This window comes from Lepidothrix coronata, unplaced genomic scaffold, assembly GCF_001604755.1.
Source record: "Lepidothrix coronata isolate B3197 unplaced genomic scaffold, Lepidothrix_coronata-1.0 Scaffold90, whole genome shotgun sequence".
Lineage (NCBI taxonomy): Eukaryota > Metazoa > Chordata > Aves > Passeriformes > Pipridae > Lepidothrix > Lepidothrix coronata.
The window spans coordinates 2,357,726-2,376,596 of NW_016690270.1; the positions used below are offsets into that span (position 1 = coordinate 2,357,726).

The following is an 18,871-nucleotide window of genomic DNA, read 5'->3' on the forward strand; positions in this document are numbered from 1 at the left end:
AGGGTGGCTATTATGCAGGCAATAAAATGTTTCTATATCAATGTAGGAGTCACGCTCGACGCTTCCGCAGAGTGGATCCTTCACATTATGAGCCAACTATGGAAATGCTCAGCCAAGCAGGGATGCTCCCAGCTGCAGCCCGGTGTTTGCTACTGGAAATAACAGATTTCCACTCTGCATTCGACAGCCTGGGTTCTTGGAAGGGACAGGACTGCAGGTGGGGACCTCACAAACACAGTCTGGGCCTGGGTAGGGGTGGCATCTGCGGGGACATGGCACTGCAGCAGTGGGAGCTGCCACACAGAGGAGAAGGGGCAGGACAGGAGAAGGGACAGGACAAGAAAAGCTCTCAGCAGATCATCCTGGAGAAATTAATGCTCTTTTCTCTGGCCACAACAGGCTTCCAGCTCTTTTCCAGAGCCACCCTTGCGTGAGCTGGTTGGGATTGGAACAGGCAGGGCAGAGTCCCCAGCACGTCTGCCTCAGATCCAGTCGGCGTGAGAAGCACTCTCAGAGCCTCCCTTAGCTGCTGAGTGAAAAGATCCTTTGCAGAGATTAAAATGAATTTATTATTTCACATTCTGGTATATACATCACATCTGGAGCGGGTACTACATACCCCGTTACAAAAACGTCCCAATAACGAGTCCCACCCGTGCCAGGAGGTTGCACCACACACCAGTGACCCTGGCAGTGCCATGGCCTCCCACAACATCTCCAGCCCCTCTTTAGCCAGCTTGTCCCTGCATGGGCCACAGATCAGGGCTGGAGGTGTTGACCCCACACCCCACAGTCCCGGGGTCCCCAGCCCTGCTGACATTGGGGGCACAGAGCTCGTGTCCTCTCCCCCTCAAGCTGCTGCACCACGGGATATGGTGTGTCCTGGAGAAGGTCACGAGCTCAGGGCTGGGAGATGGTACATTTTCCTTTATTTTGGATTAATGCAATAAAACCTGGCTGGGTCTGGGGCCCTGGCTGGGCATCTGCAGGCAGAGAGGGCTCCCCCGCACACGACTCTGGAATTCGATTGCAAACACAAGCAGAAACTCGGTGCCTGGGACTTGCACGGTGGAAAACATTAAATTTGCAGCCTGATTAATGCAATTACCGAGGAAGGAGAAACCAGCAGCATGCGCCATGGAGACATCTCACCATCCCCGGGGTACTGACGGGGTGTCACACACCCCCCGGCCACGCTGCCACATCTGCCACAGGCAGGTGGTGGGGCAGGGAAAGCCCAGTGCTCCGAGGGCAGAGCAGTCCCCAGTGACTTGGGACCAGGCTGGAGCTCAGGGCCTGCTCCTGGGAACCCCCCGGGCCAGGAGCTGGGAGCCACGTGGAGGAGGATCTCACACAACCACTGACTTCCCAATTCCTGCCAGCAACTCGGATTCAGCATCTTGGGAGATGGGGAAAGGCGACTCACAGCAATGATTTCAGCTATTCGGAATAAAGCCCATTTTGGGGGCCCGCTGCCTGTCTGTCCCTGTATGTCAACAGCTCTTACATGGCTGGAGTATTTGATTTAAGAGGATTGGAGAACAAGCCCATTTCTTGGTTGGTGAACGTGTCCACAGAGGAGGAGGGGACCGTGGAGAGACAGGAGTCTGGCAGCTGTGCTGGGGTCCCTGCCTGCAGCCCCCGGGGCAGCCGGGGCTCAGCGGATGCTCTGATCTGGTGGTACCTGTCACGGTCCTGCCAGCGGGCACAGGATGGCAGCCCTGGATCATCCCACCTCCACAGGCACCAGGACACGTCCTGCTGCTCACGGGAGCACCAGGACCCACACCGAGGCTGGTCAGTCACTGCCGCGCTGCACGGGGGCTATCGAGTGACCTGTGGAGAGCAGGAGAAGTCACCCAACACATCCAGCTGGCTCCCCACCCAGGAATTACCACCAAACAGCCTTAAGAGGTGAAAATAAGATTTGATCTTTAAGTTCATTTAGCGGGGTGGTCGTTCCAAATGTCACCTTACGGATTGTTTGTGCACCCCGTGCTCTGGCTGCAGCTCCCACTGGGGTCTGTCTGCAGAGGGGACTGTAAGGTGCAAATCCAGCTTCTTGGCACCATTCCAAAGTGACTGAAGTCACCCAAAGTCCCTTTGAAAACACAGGTCTGCGTTTCCAAACCGCTGCCTCCCTAAGGGAGGACACGGGACCCAAAAGGGGTGATGGGAGGATGGCCATGGAGGGCTCTGCTGGATGAGGGAGGAGAGCAGAAGCTCCAGAGTGGACCAGGAATGGTCCCAGTGAGAGCCCAGGACAGCAAATCCAGAGCAGAGGCTTTGGGCAATGTTAACAGCTGGGGGAAACCAACCAAACAACAGTAAAATGGGAAAAAGACAACGAGCTCAATGTGGTGCTGCAGTTACTGGTCAGTGATGGATGCATGGGGCTGGAGGAACCTTCTTGGATGCCCATAAAAACACTTGAGCATGAAAGTGCTTTCTGTGCAATAAAATAATAGCAGTAATGAAAAAAAAAACCTCAACATTGCTTAATACGATAATTTTATGGCAGGGGATGTGGGGCGAGGAAAACGAAAGCATAAGGAATAATTACACTCAACACAAGGAACAATGATTACAAAATTATGCAACTGATTAACCATGGCATATATGTAATTACTAATGAGTTTGATAAAATTTTAATTACACCTTGTTCTTTGGGGCATTCAGCAAGCCATGAAAATAATAATCATGTAGTGCTCTGTCACAGATGATTGCCTCAGACAGGGAGTGGGGACGGAGTCAGGGCTGTGCCACTGGGGTGGGATGAGCAGTGTGTTGCCCCGGAGCAGTGGGAGGTGCTGGGGAGAAACCAGGACACCCTGGGATGGTGGAGACACCCCCATATGTCTGATCAGGGGCTGAGGCACCCAACATCCTCCTCACCGAGCTTCCCAGTGGGAATTATGAATTGGCAAAGCCACGGGACCCACTCAGGGCTGTGGGAGCCCCGCCAGCCCCTCCAGCACTGGTGACAACCACACAGCCCAGATCCTCTGCTCTGCTTTGCACCCACACCAAACAGTGCCTGCCCTGGAGGAGCCACAGCTCTCCCACAGAGAACTCCTCTGGGGATGCTTTCCTGGGTTTTGTTTGCTCCAGGCTGGGGAAGGTACAGCCAGGCTTTCCCCCCACCTGCCTGGGACGTACCTTGGTCGTCTTCACCTTGTTGCCGCTGCTGCAGCTCCAGCCCGAGAGGTCGGGCAGCACCTTGCACTCCTCCCCGTCCAGGCACGGCTCCATCTGGCACCACCACTTCTGCAGCACGATGGAGGCTGGGGGAGAGGAGGGGTCAGTGGCTGGGCTGTGACCCGGGGCGTGGGGGGCCAGCCCTGCCCAGCTTTGGGTGATGGCAGGAGGTGCAGCCCCTCTCTCCAGCACAGCTCAGGTCGAGGAGCCCCGGTCAAGGAGCTTTGGTCAAGGAGCTTCTCATCACCTGCCTGGCCTTGCCTGACCCAACTGCTCCACCTGCCTTGAGAACACCCTGTTTTCTCTCACCACCCCAGGTAAAAAGCCTTATCCTCACTCCCAGTGAGAGCAGTGCTGTTCAAAAACCCAATTTAGGCTTCACCTACAGAGCAAAGGGACTGTCTCCTGCCACTCTGATCTGTCAGGCTCTTGCAATTCATGCCTCCACCCAGAGCAGGCTCCCCTATATTTGGGAATAAGGACACTTGAGCTGTTGGGGACAACAAGAGCCCTCCCTGTCAACTCATCCTGTCATTTCCTGGTGTTGTGTGCAAGTGCACTCACAGGGCACCAGCTGCCAAGGGAGTCAATACCGCCCTGGCAGGGGCTGCTGCTGCTCCTGACGGTGATGGCATGTGATGGCATTCAATAAAACATACACAGCTCGAGTTTTGCTTACTGCTCCTCGCAGGTGATGGTGCTGCACAGCTGGAGTCACATCCCTGCCTCTGGCTGTGGCAGCACAGTGAGGAGACATGCAGGGATCGATGCTGCAGTGCCTGGTCCCAGTGCAGTGATCCTGGAGCACCATAACCAGCACACAGCCTGAGGCAACACAGCCATGCCAACAGAGAATGTCTCCAAGATGCTCCCTCTTCCCCAGTGCTCTGCTGAAGGATCCCTGGGCAGGTCCCATCTGTTAATCCCAGCGCCATGGAAGCTCCCCAGCAGCCTGACAGTCTAGGAGGATGCAGTCAGGAGTTGCATGGGATGGGGCTGTGGCCGTGGGGTACTCACCATCCACGCAGGAGGGAGCTGCCCGTGTCGTCCCTGCCACCTGCCCCGGGAAGCAGGAGCATTTCACCGTCTGGGAGCGCTCCTCGATCTTGTTCTTGTTGCAGCACCGGTGAGCTGCGATCACCTCACACGTGCCGGGCTCCACGTGCACTGAGGGAGGAGAAACAGCCACTGTCAGGCCCTGGAGACCCCAGGACATCTCCTGCCCACCCCCCCCAGGCAGCGCTGCCAGTGCATGCCATGACCGAGGCACCGGGAGAGACGGGTGTGGGCAGTGCTGTCCCAGCCTCTGGAATCTCCCTGGGGCTGTTGGTGACATACAGGCACTGAGCACAGCATCTCCCCAGCCCACCCCTAAGGAGAAGCACTGGTCCTGCCCCACACCTCCTGCATCTGAGCTCTCACTCCTAACAGCCCTCACACCCACCCTTACCCACCAAAATTCATCCCCTCTTGCCACGGCCAAGCCAAGAGCTTTATTGAAACTAATGAGCACGTTAGCTAATTGCAGCTGATAATGAGATGCACTTTGCTCTACAAGGGGGGACGGTGCATTGTGCTGCTTTTGGCTTCAAGCAGAGCACCACCACCTCTGACCCTCCAACTACAACCAACACCTCTGTCTCGTCATCACCCACCATCCTCTGGGTGGAGGAGGAAGGATCAGGATGGTGTTTCTACCCTGCAGTGACAGACAAATGTCACGGTGTTCATCAGCAACCCAGGCTGCTCTGCTGCTCCCCCCTCCCACTGCCATTAAAATATTAAGGAAGAAAGAAAACTACTGAGCTGGCTGATCACCTCTGGGATGGGGGTTTCGAGCTGGTCAGCATCACGAATCAATGCCTTGGCTGGGTAATGGCCCACACAGGCACAATGCAAATCAGCCAAACAGGGCTGGAGAGATTTCATTCCCATGACCCCAGAGATCCCTGCAGGTCCTGCTTAATGAGCACTGGAGGAGCAGTGCAGAGCCAGGCAGGGACATCCCCTGAGTCACCAGGAACAGGGTTTTATTCCGCAGCCAGCGGGAGCCAGGCTGGGTGGAGGACGGGGAAGCTGCATCCCTTCAGTGTGGCATCCCAAAATGAACGAAGGTGAACAGGTGTCAGGGTGTCAGACCTGGCTGCTCCACGCCCTCAGGACACCTTCCACATCCCAGAGTGCAGGCATGAGCCCCCAGGAGAGCCACTGGAAGAAAGGCTTGGGAAGGGGTGCAAGCAGGACAGGCAAGGCTCACGCAGGCACAATGCAAATCAGCCAAATGGGGATGGAGAATCTTCTTCCCATGACCCCAGAGACCCCTGCAGGTCCTGCTTAATGAGTGCTAGAGGAGTGAAGTGTCCTGATGCTGGTGCTGCTGGCACAGGTACCAGTGAGCACAAGCCCACTACCCTCTCCCAGCACACTCAGCTCCAGCAGTCACTCTGACCCATCCTGTGTTTGCCAGCCTCAGCCCGTCCATTCAGCCTCAGCTTCACCCCTGGCCACTGTTGGAGGGTCCTGCTGGGGGTCCCAGCCACCCCCAGCCACATGAAGTGAGGGGGACCAGGGGCAGCTGACCTGTGTCACAGCAAGTGCCCCCGTGGGTGCCCATCACATCCCTGTGCTCACCAGCAAACACTGCCCGGCTTCCAGGAGCTTTTGGAATGCAGACACTTCACCTCCCCAGGGAAAGCTGAGGGAAATGGGATCTCTCCCCGTGGTGCTGAAGGAAATCCCTCTGCCTTGCAGCCACGTTTTCAAATCCCTGCTGGGAAATGATTGTCCAAGTGCAACCTCCTGGCTTACAAATAGCTGTGCCAGCTTCCAGCCAAAGCATTCCTTGCCCTTCTCCTCTTCCCATCGTGTCCAAGTGCCAGATGGGAGACGAAGGGCAGGATGTGAGGAGCTGCCCCCAGACACACCTCTGTGCCCTGCACCCCCCAGGACACGGGCAGGACAGGCCACGCAATCACCACAGCTTTAATTTTCTTTATTTATTGTTATTTCACGGTCATTTGCTTTTAATGCACCATCGCTTTCATTTATGCCCATAATAATTACACAATTATCTATCCTGGAATATTTTGTAATAGCATCTCTGGCCATAAATTTTATCTTCCCTTTGAAATGCCATAACAACTCAGCTTTAATAATAAATTCCATTCTTTTTGCATGCAGAAACGGTAGACCTCGGTGGAAGCGAGAAGGAAAGCAACTCATTAATGAACAAACGTGACTGTTATGCTCTGGTTTTATGCTTCATGGGCTTTTTCAAATAATCTGAGGTAGAAACAGAGATCCTTGGCTTCGGCTGCCTGTGAGCCCACATTCCCACCACGCTGTGGTCCGGGACCACAAGGAGTCACTGTCCCACCCTGCACACCCCACCAGGGGGTTTTACACCCTCCAGCCTCAGTGCTCACACGGAGTGGTGGTTTTGACTGGTTTTTAGAAAAGCTTCATTAGCAGAGCTCTTCCCAGGAGGGCTGCCCAGGCGACCCCTCTGCTCCCTCGCACTCCTGTTCTCCGGCTGCTCATTTTCAGCTAATTTAGAAAGGTTCAGCTGAGGGAGAGCCAGGCAGAACTGAGAAATCGCTCATTACAGCCATGCAATAGGAGTTTGCTAACGTGCCAAAGCCCTTTTAATTTGCTCAAAAAGGTGCAGCTCGGAGATAAAGAGAAATTTTCCTCTCCTCTGCCTCACTGCAGCTGGCTGAGCACAGGGCATGGTGGTGCCAGACTCACAGGCTTGGAGCCTCTGCCAGGGAAGAGCTGCCTACACAGAGCACCCTGCCTGGGCCAGGCACCCCACTGCCCTGGCACAGCCCCACAGCCCCCTGGCACAGCCCTACAGCCTCCCTGGGCATGCACAGCCCCACAGCAAGGGCACTACCGATGGCAGAGCTGGGGGAGCAGCATGCAGCCCCAGGAGCCATCCCTCTCTCAGGCCATGAAACACTTCCATCTGCCTAAAAGTCTTGGAATTGTAGAATCACAGAATGGTTTGGATTGGAAGGAACACTAAAGCTCATCTTGTTCCACCCCCTGCCATGGGCAGGGACACCTTCCACTAGCCCAGGTTGCTCCAAGCCCCGTCCAACCTGGCCTTGAATACTTCCAGGGATGGGGCAGCCACAGCTTCTCTGGGCAATCTGTGCCAGGGCCTCCCCACCCTCACAGGGAAGAATTTCTTCCTAATATCTGCTGTAAATCTCTCATCTTTTAGTTTAAAACCATTGTCCTTTCCACTGTCTTGTGAGCATCCAACATCCTGCCCTGGGGCACAGTGACACTGGAAGCTTGCCCGATGCCCAGACCCCTCCCGGTGCCAGCCCCAGCAGCAGGGCAGGGTGCATCCTCTTCCTGGGCTTTTGAGCAGGAGTGACATTCCCGCGGGAAGAGCCATCCCACCTGGCACAAAGCACCCCGGTTCCTACACACCAGATTCACCCCCTTTCCTGCCCCTCGGCGCGGACCCCGAGAGCCGAGCGGGCTCAGGGCTTTGGGGGGTGGCAGCTCCCTCTGCCTCAGATGTGGTGACCCCCGGGATGTCAGCAAGGGACGCTGCTGTTTCCTCGCTGCAGAGGGGCTGAGCAGCCCCGTGCCGAGGGATTCCAGCAGGAGAGCGGCGCCGAGGGCTTCCCTGCCACGCTGGGCTTTCATGCCCCACGCCCGGGAAGCACAAGCAGAGGGGCTGAGCCCACGTGCAGCTCGATCCATGGGCTCCAGAGCTCCCTGCAGCTGCCTCTCCTTTTGCTGAGCAGCAGGAAACTTGGAACAAAACGCAGATCAGATGGATGGTGTGTTTAACACCAACAGCAGGAAACCCCCAGAGAGCCTGGGATAAGTTCCAGAGCTTCTGGCACACTTCTCCCTCCCATTTAACTGGTATTTCCCCACTGGAACCATTTTTAGAAAAAAACCCCACACCTTATCTCATGGAACCATAAAAGAATTGTAAGAGAGCAGGGCTTTTGAATCCTGCATGCAAAAATAAAATAAAAATGGTGTCCTGCTCTGGCTGACCTTTAAGTGAGCAGCAGAACATGGTTTTTTATGGCATAACCTCAAATGACACATTTTGAGTGTCTCAGGGAGCGTGGGCACAGCTCCACATGTTCAGTATAAAACACTGCTCTGCTTGCTGGTAGAGAGCTGCAAAATGAAGAGAAGTTGGATGCATGTGAGTGCCAGGCAATGCCCAAACCCCTGTGTCAAACCCCCTCCTCCTGGAAGTGTCCAAGGCCGGGTTGGACGGGGCTTGGAGCAACTTGGTCTATTGGAAGGTGTCCCTGCCCATGGCAGGGGATGGAACAACATGAACTTTCATCTCCCTTCCAACCCAAACCATTCTGTGATTCTGTGATATGGTTCTCCTGGGCACTGAAATGCTGTTAAAGGGGTTTGGGTGTCCCGGGGGGGGCTGAGCAGCAGGGAGAGGCAGGACCTGGAGGGAGGCAAAGGATCCTGTCCCTGGTGGGCTCTGCTCAAGGGTGGCACAGCCCTGGGGGCACCAGGAATGGAGCAGATCATGGGCAGACCCGGGCAGCCAGCGGTGTGAGTGATCCGTGCTCCGCACCCTGCAACAACTCCACTACTAATATTCACTAAATAATTAAAGCCTTAAAATCACTACTGCCTTAGATGCATGTATTATTTAAGAGGGCTTTGGAGAGAAGCAGCCTTGTTTTTATCGCTCATTATCACCACATTTCTGTTGGGATTTTTTTGCTCTTGTCACCTCGAGACTGCACATCACACTCCGTCCCCACACGTGTGAGTGTGTGCACATCCATGAACTGCTCGTGCACATCCCATCACTTCACACTTGCAAGCAGAAGTCCAAACTCCTGGGCTTGTGCTGAGAACAGCTGGGAGTGTTCTGACACTGTGTGACAAGGACACCCTGCAGCTGGGGATGCAGCTCCCAACACACAACCACCCATCCCCCCGGTGCTGAAGGATGATCCCACACCCACCTTGTCTAGAAAGGGTGAATTAGGACAATATTCCACCCTCACGTAATGGCTGCATGGGACAGAGGAATCAAGGCTTCTCCAAGTGAGAAGCAAAAGCCACAGAGCTGCTGCCTTCCCTCTGAGCAGTGCTGACCAGTAAATCCCTCTTACAACCTCATCAGAAACTGGTGCTGTTCTTTCATCCAGAAAACCTCATTTCCCAAAAGCTGACTAAATGCCTTTACTTCTGCTCCAGGTTGAGCAACGAACATGGATAAAAGCGAAGACATCACTTTGATTATCAGTTTCAGAGGGGTTCAGTAGGAAGTGCTGGGGCCACCTTTGTGGGAGCTGGAGCCAGACATCCCAGCCTTGTTCATCACAGAGACCTCGCCACGTTACACGGGGGATTAAACTGCTGGTGAATCATTCCTCACTGAGGAGTCCCCTATTCCATTTCCAAACGACTGTGCTTGGTTCATGTGGCTCTTTAGATCCAACCACACTCCCCAGGAAGCACCACCCTGCTTGGGCACAGCAGCATCTCCACATGGGGTGGGCACAGGGGGGTCTCAGGCACACGGTGTGATTTTGAGGCTGTCCTGGGCAGGGCCAAGAGTTAGACTTGATGCCTGTGGGTCTCTTCCAACTCAGGGTATTCCATGATTCTACCATCAGACCTTACTGCCACAGCCCAGATATGGTGGCAAACAGAGGGTCTGCAGGTGGGCTCTCTGTTCAGGAAATTCATAAGTTTTCTGGGCTCTGAAACCTTGCAGTAACAATTAGAGCCCTTTCTCTGTTATTGCTCATTTTAAGTGGTTTTAGCTGTGAATAAAGTCGATGCTCTAATGGGCTGAAAGCTCTTGATGTGTGTGTCCATCAGCACCTCTGACTCTGGGGGTCTCAGGCACTGGTGACACAGAATTCCACACAGAAACAGAACTGCAGCTTCCTTGGACACAAATGTCACTGCCACCGAGGATGCAGCATTATGGAAGTGTGTTTCAAACATAACATTCTCCAAAAACTGTCCCAAATGAAGCAAAAGCACAGGAAAAGAAAAAAAAAATAGGAAAGGAAAGGCCATGAACTTGGCAAGCAGAGCAAGAATTCCTGGTTTGAGTTCATGGAAACATAGCCCAGGAGAGGAGGCAGCCACGGAAGGTTCTTACAGTGCCAGGAAAGCAGGATGGGCAGAGAGAAACCGTGTTCATACAGACACAGAGTGGGGTCAAAATTTTAAGTGCTTGCTCCTGGTCTGCTCTCTTTGCTGTGGATTAGAATTTTCCTGAATAAAAAGTACAGGGTTTGGTCCACTGTGGTTAAGTCTGTGTGAGTGAAAATTCCCCAGCTCTCTGCCTGCTGGCACGTGAGTCCCTGAGCCTGGCTGTTCATGGACGAGTGAGATTTATACATAATTCACACCCCAGCAGTACACTTGGGCATCTGCACTTCAAACCTGGGTGAGTTGCTGCTTTATTAATGCCAAGTCTGATTCTTCCCTGAAGAAGCAGCTCCCTGCAAATTGATCCCGTGGTGGAGTGGGATTCTCTGGCACTGGGATTGGGCAGGTTGGGTGAACACCTGGCTGTCAGCAGTGCCTGTATCCCAGGGAGTCCTGAGCCAGTGCTGTAAAGTCATCCCAGAAAAAAAATTAGTTTTTCCCAGATCAGAATCCCAGAATGGTTTGAGTTGGAAGGGGCATTAAACCTCATCTTGTTCCACCTCCTGCCGTGGGCAGGGACACCTTCCACTAGCCCAGGTTGTTCAGAGCCCTGTCCAACCTGGCCTTGGACACTTCCAGGGATGGGGCATCTGGGGTTAGGAGGAGGGAAAGGCAGGTATCTGCTGCCTGGCTGGGTGAGGGAGTCACTCTGGAAGAGGCGTTTTGGTTTTAAACAACGTGGTTGGGGATTACAGGATTAGAACTGCTTTAACTGTCAGGCAAAAATGACAGAAATAGGACAGGGTTAGGTGTGGGGTCAATCAAGAGCACGAGTGGTTTCAAATTAACCCTTAAATGCCCTTTCCAGACAGAGGCACAAGAGGCAGACAGTGGGTGCCCCAGGATCACTCCAAGTGTTTGTCTCTGCTGCCCAACTGCACAGCCCTGCCAGTAACACCAGTAGCACCAGTGACACCAGTGCCCACCCACCCACACGTCCTCCCACCATGCACCCAAGGAATCTCCAGCCCTGGACCACTGGGTCACCACCCTGGCATGGCCCATCAGGCTCCTGCACCAGGCAGGATGGGCACAAAGGGCTGAGTGTGACTCCTCAGCTGCTTCCCTTCTCCAGACACAAACATCAGCCACGGGTTCACATAACCCCTCCAAAAAGTCACATCCATGGCACAGAGGAGCATTCCAACACACACACACAGAGGGAGAATCTCAGATCCACAGCTGGGAATAACAAATGAACATTCCAGAGCCAAGACGATGCTTTCCAGCGAGACTTTCAGTCCTACATCACTTTATACTTGTTCCGCCTTTCAAGATGATCTTTGCAACCAGGGGGATGAAAATTTGTATTTCTAACAAAAGCCTGAGGTGGAGAGTGTTCATTGCATAACAAGTGGGGTTTGTGACTCTCATTGCAACTTGGATGGAAAGATTTACATCCACAGCTCACAGACCAAGAATCACCTCAGTAATCACCTGAATATACAGATGTATCAGATGTACCCATGGGTCATCCTGTGTGTCTCATATTTTGCTACAGACATGAAGCAATTCGCTTTTCAGCTCCTCAGACCAGCCAGACTCACCAATCTACAGGTTTTAAATGCCTCATATCAGGTATCCACAAGTTCTAACTCCAAGGAGCAGCTTTGCTGGCCTATGGCTCCATGTTCCTGCCTGTCTCCAAGGAGCAGCCCAGGGAGTTTCCTGCACACACAGGCACTCCAAGTGCAAATCCCACGTCGCTCCCCTACCTGAATGGCTTCTGTGATGATGGGTGGAGGCCAGTGTCAGTCGTCCCCACAGCGTGGTAAGGCAGAGAGTGAGCACGAAAACCCATTTGCTCAGGCTCTGTATGTCTCTCTCACTCATTCTACCGAAAAGAAGAAGGAGGAAGAGAGGTGAGGAGGGCTGGGAGGTGCAGCCCCACTCATCAATGCTGATGCACACAGCGGTGCAGCCACTGAACATGTGGGGATTGGGGTGTCCTGGCTGTGGGGACACGGCCCTGGGAGAGGAAGGGATTCACCCGCCACCCTCAAGTGGGCTCAGATTTCATCAGAAGCCCAGGCCACTGCAGCAGGACAGAAAGAAACCCCACCAGCAGTAGCACAGGCGAGTGATAGTTACCTTTTACTGGGGATTCACGCTCACATCTGCGCATCTGCCAACCTCAGGTGGGTCAGGTCTTGGCCAGGGGCAGACATCAGCGCGTCTGAAAGGAGAAAGAAGGACATGGGCAGTGATACTTGCTGTCAGCGTGAGCCACTGTGTCCCTGGGAGTGGCTGGGGACACCTTGGGCTTGACCAGCTCCACTTCAACAAACACACCCTCGGGTGGCCATCACACACACCGAAATCTCTCAGGAGCCCAGCCCCTACCCCTGCTCGCCCCTCTGAACAGCAGCAGCAGGACCCATCCACTGCAGCAGAGCTGCTCCAGGTTTTTACTGCCAAAAGCACAAAATCAGGCCCTTTGTAGTAGGTTATTAACGCAGATGACAAACACCACACACAGACCCCGAGTGTGTGGGAAGAGCCAGAGTAAAATCAGCAGCGAGCAGTTCCAGGCTCCGCCTTTTCCGTGCGTGGTTACACACCCACAGTGCCCTCGTGTCACCCAGGTCCCTTGCAGTGATGCCCAAGGTTTGGCACTTGCAAACCACTTGCTGACAGACAGATGGATGGACTGATCATGCTGGATCTCCTGGGATCAGCACCACTCAGGGATCTGAGAAATAGGGCAGCTGATGCTTGGTTGGATACACACAGCCCGCAGCAGCTCCAGAACCTGCAGCCCAGTGCTCTCCTCTCCCAGCACATTATCTTCTTCTGGGGCTACTTCTCCTCTCAGCACAGTTCATGCAACCACACACTCACACTGCATCCATTACTCTGGACACACCAACAACCTCCCTTGGCACCTCTGTGCACACCAGGGCACTGCACAGGCACCCCCTCCCACCCCACACAGGGTGCACCGGGAAGGAGCAGAGTTTTACATCATCTGGAGCCCTTAGGGGAAAATGTAAATCCCCAAAGAGTTGGTATTTTACTGTCGACTGCTCTAAATATGTTTTCTGCACTATTTACAGCCACAGCCCTGCAGGTGGGAACAGCTCTGGGGCTCCACAGGCAGAAGCACTTGACAGCGACGTCACCGCTCGGCGTCTGCCAAGTGACGTGGAGACCTCGTGGCCTTGGTTATCACCTGCTGGGGTCTAACCAGGTCCAGAGCAAACTGAGTCCCCCATAAAACTTCAGTGCTGGATCATAACTCACAACATGAAGGGGATGATGCTCAGCTTGGGGAGAGCTGCCAGGACCAGCAGCCCCTGCCCTGTGCCAACCTCGCACCCACGGTCCCCTCCACAGGCAGCACAGGGTTCCAGCAGTGCAGCAGACAAACCCACACCTCTGAGGGAAGAAATCTTCATTTTTGAATCATCCTCTAAATTTCTATCCACTCTGGACCACGAGACAGTGAAACAGTAGCTCTAATGAAGAGCCAGAACAGAAAGCGCTGACATTTTTAATCAAAACAAAGTGATTCGAGGTGGTAAAAAGGGCATTTCTTGTTTTGAAGCATTTCAAAATGAATTGTCCTGTTTTAAACTGACATTTCAAAATGAAAAATGCTTCATTCTAAATTGTTGATTTAAAGTGATATTTTCCACTTTGATTCTCCCATCTGGAAAAAAAAAAATCCGAAAATGTCATCAAAAATGCTGACATTTGCCCAGAAAAAAAAAAGGAAAGGTATTTTGACAAAAACACATATTTTATGCTAAAAAAGAATTTGGAGGTAAGGAAATGCTCCTAATTAATGCTGTGGGATGGTCGGCTTGGCCAGGAGCAAACGGAGAGTGGCTGGGAGCATCTTGCTGACTGTCCTGGCTCCATCCCTGCCCACTGGGTGACAAGGGACTGATCCTGCTCCAGCCCCTCTGTTGCCAGAATGAATCCAGGATGGGTCAATACGCAAGAAAACCTTGAGGTGATGTGATGAGACTGTGAGACTCCCTCAGGTAAACCCATATTTAGGTGATCTCCTGCACTCCAGCAGAGTCTTCGCTGCATGAGGCTTCTCAGAGGGGGATCATACAACAGCCAGCACTGTTGGAGTTCCTTTGGAGACACGACAGCCTACTGTGTAAATATTGATGCCAGCTTAAAGCGTGCACTATTTGCTCAATGACAAAGTAAACAGCTCTCCTGGAGCTGCTCAGCCCTCCGTGTGAATCCAGAGGCAGCTCCGCTGCATCCAGCCAGGATCGGGGCATGTGTCCCCTCACCCTGTGGGCACCCCCCTGGCCATGCCGCACCAGGGAGGAGCTGTGCCCCAGCTGGGATGTGCACACAGCTGTCCTGCCCCACCCTGGGGCACATCTGGCAGCCCAGATGTGAGGGCTTCCAGCCAGCTTCTGCATTTCTTGTGACGGCGAGTCCCCGACGAACATCCCACGTGCCTTTCAGCGGAGCAGTCGGGCTCACATCAGGACACCCTGCTCTCCTCGCTGCTGCTCCAGCTCTGGCTGCCCCTTCATGCAGAGAGCACAGCCCCGAGCCCCACAGCCCACACCAGAGCCCCTCTGGAGAGCCTGGCCTCAGCTGCTGCCCATGGGACCTTCCAGCCATGTGAGGTCTCCAGGGGATACCCCTAAACCTCTCAGCCGGACAAAAACCAAGCGCCCCGCTGGCTGCTCCCATCCCACACAGGACAGGGACACACTCCCAGAGCAAACTATATTTAGCTCGGAAAGGCTGAGCTGTTTGTTGTAGCCAAGGAAGCATAAATAAATCACGTTATCAATAATGCAGCTTGCACTGTCCACAGCACATTCCAAAGGGAAGCCGCCACGCGGAGAGGAAGGAGCCGCTCCGGCGGCCGGGAGAGCGCAGGGGGCTCAGGGGGGCACGAGGCTGAGAGGTGCCACCCTGGTGTTCCACCCTGGCACAGGCACTCAGGGCTCCCACTCATGCCCAAACTCCCGTCAGAAAACACATCTCCGCAGAAACCGCTGTTTTGACAGTTGTCAACCCCTGGCGTCGTGAGATTCCAACTACAAATGTTTGGTCTGACTTGAGATTTTTCAGCCTGGAGTGTCAGTTTGAAATGAAGAGTGGCGTTCTGGCACGTCAAAGCACTTAATTTTGATTGAAAGTATCAATATTCTCCATTCTGTTACGTTCCGTTTGGAATTTTGTGGGATTTTTCATTAAGATTTTTTAGATGCTTTTGCCTTTCAGGTCTGGGCTGGGACCTGAGGTAACTGCCAAGTGCCCAAATCTCTCAGAAGATCAAACTCAGCTGTAACCAGGGTGGCAAGAGATGATATTTTCTTTGTGTGGGCCAATGTCCCTCCCCATAGGCACACGTGGGCACGGGCCACCACCCACACCGGAGACATATTGAGGTCTCCCAACACAGAGACATCCTGAGAGCAGCTCCATGCTGTCGTCCCAGACCCTGACCACTTCACCTGTCACAGCACCTCTGGACTTTTTCCTCCTCCTTCATTAAATCCACACGTGGAACTGCCACCCTCCAGCCAGGACTGCTCTGTGCACAGCTCGCTGGAGCACAGCCCGCGCCCCACGGTGCTAATGAGGGACTCTGTCATGCCAAATTATGCTCCAAGTCCTGCCGCTCTGGAGCATTGTTTGCAAAGGTCCATGCGAGCTGGATAATTAGAGTTAGCAGAATTCCACCCAAAAAGAAGAACGAGAGAGGTGGGGGAGGCTGCTGCATTGGCCGGGTTCTGTGCCGAGTGACACGAACCCTCCTTGCCGCAGCCCCAACCCTGTCAACCTCTGTGCACCTCTGGCCCTGCAGTCCTGCCAGTTTTCCCGAGAGCTATTTCCATACTCCTGCTGTTTCAGCATTTCTTGGAACTTGGGCACCTTTGTTTGATGCTTTGACCCAACAGAGCACAACCTGAAGGTCGGCAGCGCCAGGCAGCTCCATACCCCGGCCAAGGAGCGGGAAGGAAAACCTGGCCAGAGCCCTCGGGCACAGAAATCCTCCCACACCACTGGGGATGTTATGCTGCCCACTGGAGAGGGTGATTTTATTTTAGTATTTCCCTGAAGCAAATGTCCCACTGGGCAGGATACGGGGATGGGTTGTGCACCCAGCCCGGGACCACCCTGAGCATCCCTGTCCATAGCTGGAAAACCTCAGGACAGCAGTGGCTGATCCCTCCACACAAAAGAAGGGCTGGACCTGCAGAGCTCTCTGCCTGCTCCGTGTCTGCAGGTGCTGCCCAAGGGAATGTGTCCTTCCCTCACCCCCAGGCACAGCTCTGTGGGCTGCACAACAGCCAAGGCAGCGGTGTGGAGAGGCTGCTGGGTTTCCAGGGAAGCTGGTGCCTCCTTGGAAGATCCTGACAAGCAAGGAAACACCTGGGAAGGCACAGCACAGGCTCTGGTATGGTCAGCAGCCTGGCTCAATCCCTGCTCCCTCTGCAGCGCTGAGGATGCTCCGTTAGAGGCAGAGCTGGGAAGTTGGAGCTCCCGTGGTCACAGAGCTGGGGCAGTGCTGAGGGAGCTGGATGGCCTCTTGGAGCACCACTGATGGGAGCTTCACACAGCATCTCCCACACCCTGCCACGCTCTGAGCTGCCCAAAGGCTGTACTGCTCCTCCCCGAAAGGAAAACCCCACTGCAGGGGAGCCTGGCCCAGCCCCAGAGCTCCAGGTTGAGCCAAGTCGTTTTGTACACTTCATTTTAGCTCTTACTCAGGTCACACTGACAGCAGTCCAGCCCCACAGCTGTGTTTGTGAGGGCAGCAGGAAGCATGTACCCTCTGGCCAGGCAAAGAGGTGTCAGGGGAGCACAAAGAGATGCAGAGGACTCCTTCCCCCAAATGTGCTCTCTCATCCTCTTCTCCACGCTGATTTATTTCCAGCTTCTTGCTCATTCCTCCAGCGTCTGCAGCATTTCCTTCCCAGCCAAGGTGAGTGGAAGAGTTTTTAATTCCACCCAAGCACGGGCCTGTTCCTGCTCCCTCACTCAGTGGATCCCACCACGCCACTGCCACTGGCATCTTGAAGGTCAGCTCTGCTGACAGCCAGAACCTCTGCTTCGTCCAGTGCCAGGATTGTTCCCCAGGAGTTACAACATCTCACCTGTGCAGGCTCCTTGCTGGGATGTGGGTGCCACAGTGCAGATCAGCTCTCTCAGGGCAAGAGCACCCACACACTGAACAGCCCCCCAAGCCTCGCACTGCAGCAAAAGGGATGGCTAATGGGCAGGAGGAGGAGACTCCTGCTTCCCTGCCCGGCACCACGGCATGGACCAACTCGTGCCCCGCTCCAGAATGGGACTGGCACAGCTCACACTCTCCTCTGGGCCATTGAGCCTCCACTCGTGGGTGAGGGGGACACCTATCCTGTGTCCATCCTGTGCCCCCCGAGCCACCCCACGAGGCAGCAGAACCCCAGCGCCCCTTCCCCACTCCAGCCGGGCAATGGACAGAGGCTGACTAGAGGAGCTATGGCAGAGAGGAAAGAAGCAGAGGAAGATGGAAGACACCATCCCATCCTGTCCTGCCCGAGGCTTTGGTCACACAGGCAGCTTGCACCGAAGGCAGCAGCGGTTGGGATTCACGGCCCCTTCCAGGGAGAAGGAGCATCTTTGGCTGCAGAGCTTGTGGTCTCTCCAGCCGTGTTTTGCCTCTCAGAACGGCGAGTGGTTTCGCAGGGTGGGCAGAACCGTTTCACCGGGGCAAACAGTCCCCCTGGTCAGAGCCCACCCCCGCAGCCAGTGGTCGGACCTGGTCCGAGCCCCCTCCGCGGCAGATCCCCCGCCACTGGGCGGGCAGGGACCGGGGGCGCCGCTGCTGCCGGAGCCACCGCTAACGGGGCTCGGGGCTCAGGGCAGCGCCGGCCGCGAGAAACTCACCGTGGGGACCCTCCCGAGCCCCGCACGGGCTCCGGGGAGCCCCGGGAGGCGACACGGGACCGGGGCACTCGGGGACCGGGCAGCGACGTGCGGCGGCCGGGCCGAGCCGGGACCCCCGAACCGGCATCCCGGTGCCGCCGCTGCCCGCTGGCAACGCCGATCCCGGCGGCTCCGCCGACCCCGGCACCCTCTCCGGGGCTCAGCGTCCCCTCGGAGCGGCACCGGGCCGGGGCGCGGGGCCCCGACGGCGTTCGGCAGCGCGGCGGGAGCCGCCCCGGGGGTCCCTTCGCGCTCCCCTTCCCCAAACTTTCCGCACGTACCTGCCGGTGCTGCCCTCGGTGCGGGCCGGGGTCGCCGCTTCCCATGGCCGGGGGGGCCGCTCCGCTGGGTCAGCGCCGCCTCCGCGGGCCGGTGCGCCCGGGGGCCGCGGGCATCGCCGGGCGGCGGCGGCGGCGGCGCGGGGCTGTGCGGGCTGGGCGGGGGCGGCGGGCGCGGAGCCGAGCGGAGCCCGGCGGCCCCGGTGCCGGCGAGAAGGGGCGCAGCGCCGCCTGCTGCTGCCGCCGCCCCGGGACCGGCCCCGCGATCCTCTCCCGGCACCGGCACCGGCTGCTGCCGCCGC

The 18,871-nt window shown here is 55.5% G+C and overlaps 1 protein-coding gene across 1 annotated transcript; it reads right to left on the reverse strand.

Annotated features, from left to right (window-relative positions):
* Positions 1–550: 550 nt before the first annotated feature.
* On the reverse strand, positions 551–18,669 carry FAM19A3 (family with sequence similarity 19 member A3, C-C motif chemokine like). Its single transcript, XM_017821330.1, has 6 exons — positions 18,573–18,669; positions 12,478–12,562; positions 12,102–12,220; positions 4,216–4,365; positions 3,160–3,284; positions 551–1,836 (listed from the first exon to the last, which is right to left on the reverse strand). The coding sequence occupies exons 3-6, from the start codon at positions 12,217–12,219 to the stop codon at positions 1,825–1,827; spliced, it is 405 nt and encodes a 134-aa protein (XP_017676819.1). The 5' UTR covers position 12,220; positions 12,478–12,562; positions 18,573–18,669; the 3' UTR covers positions 551–1,824.
* Positions 18,670–18,871: the final 202 nt, after the last annotated feature.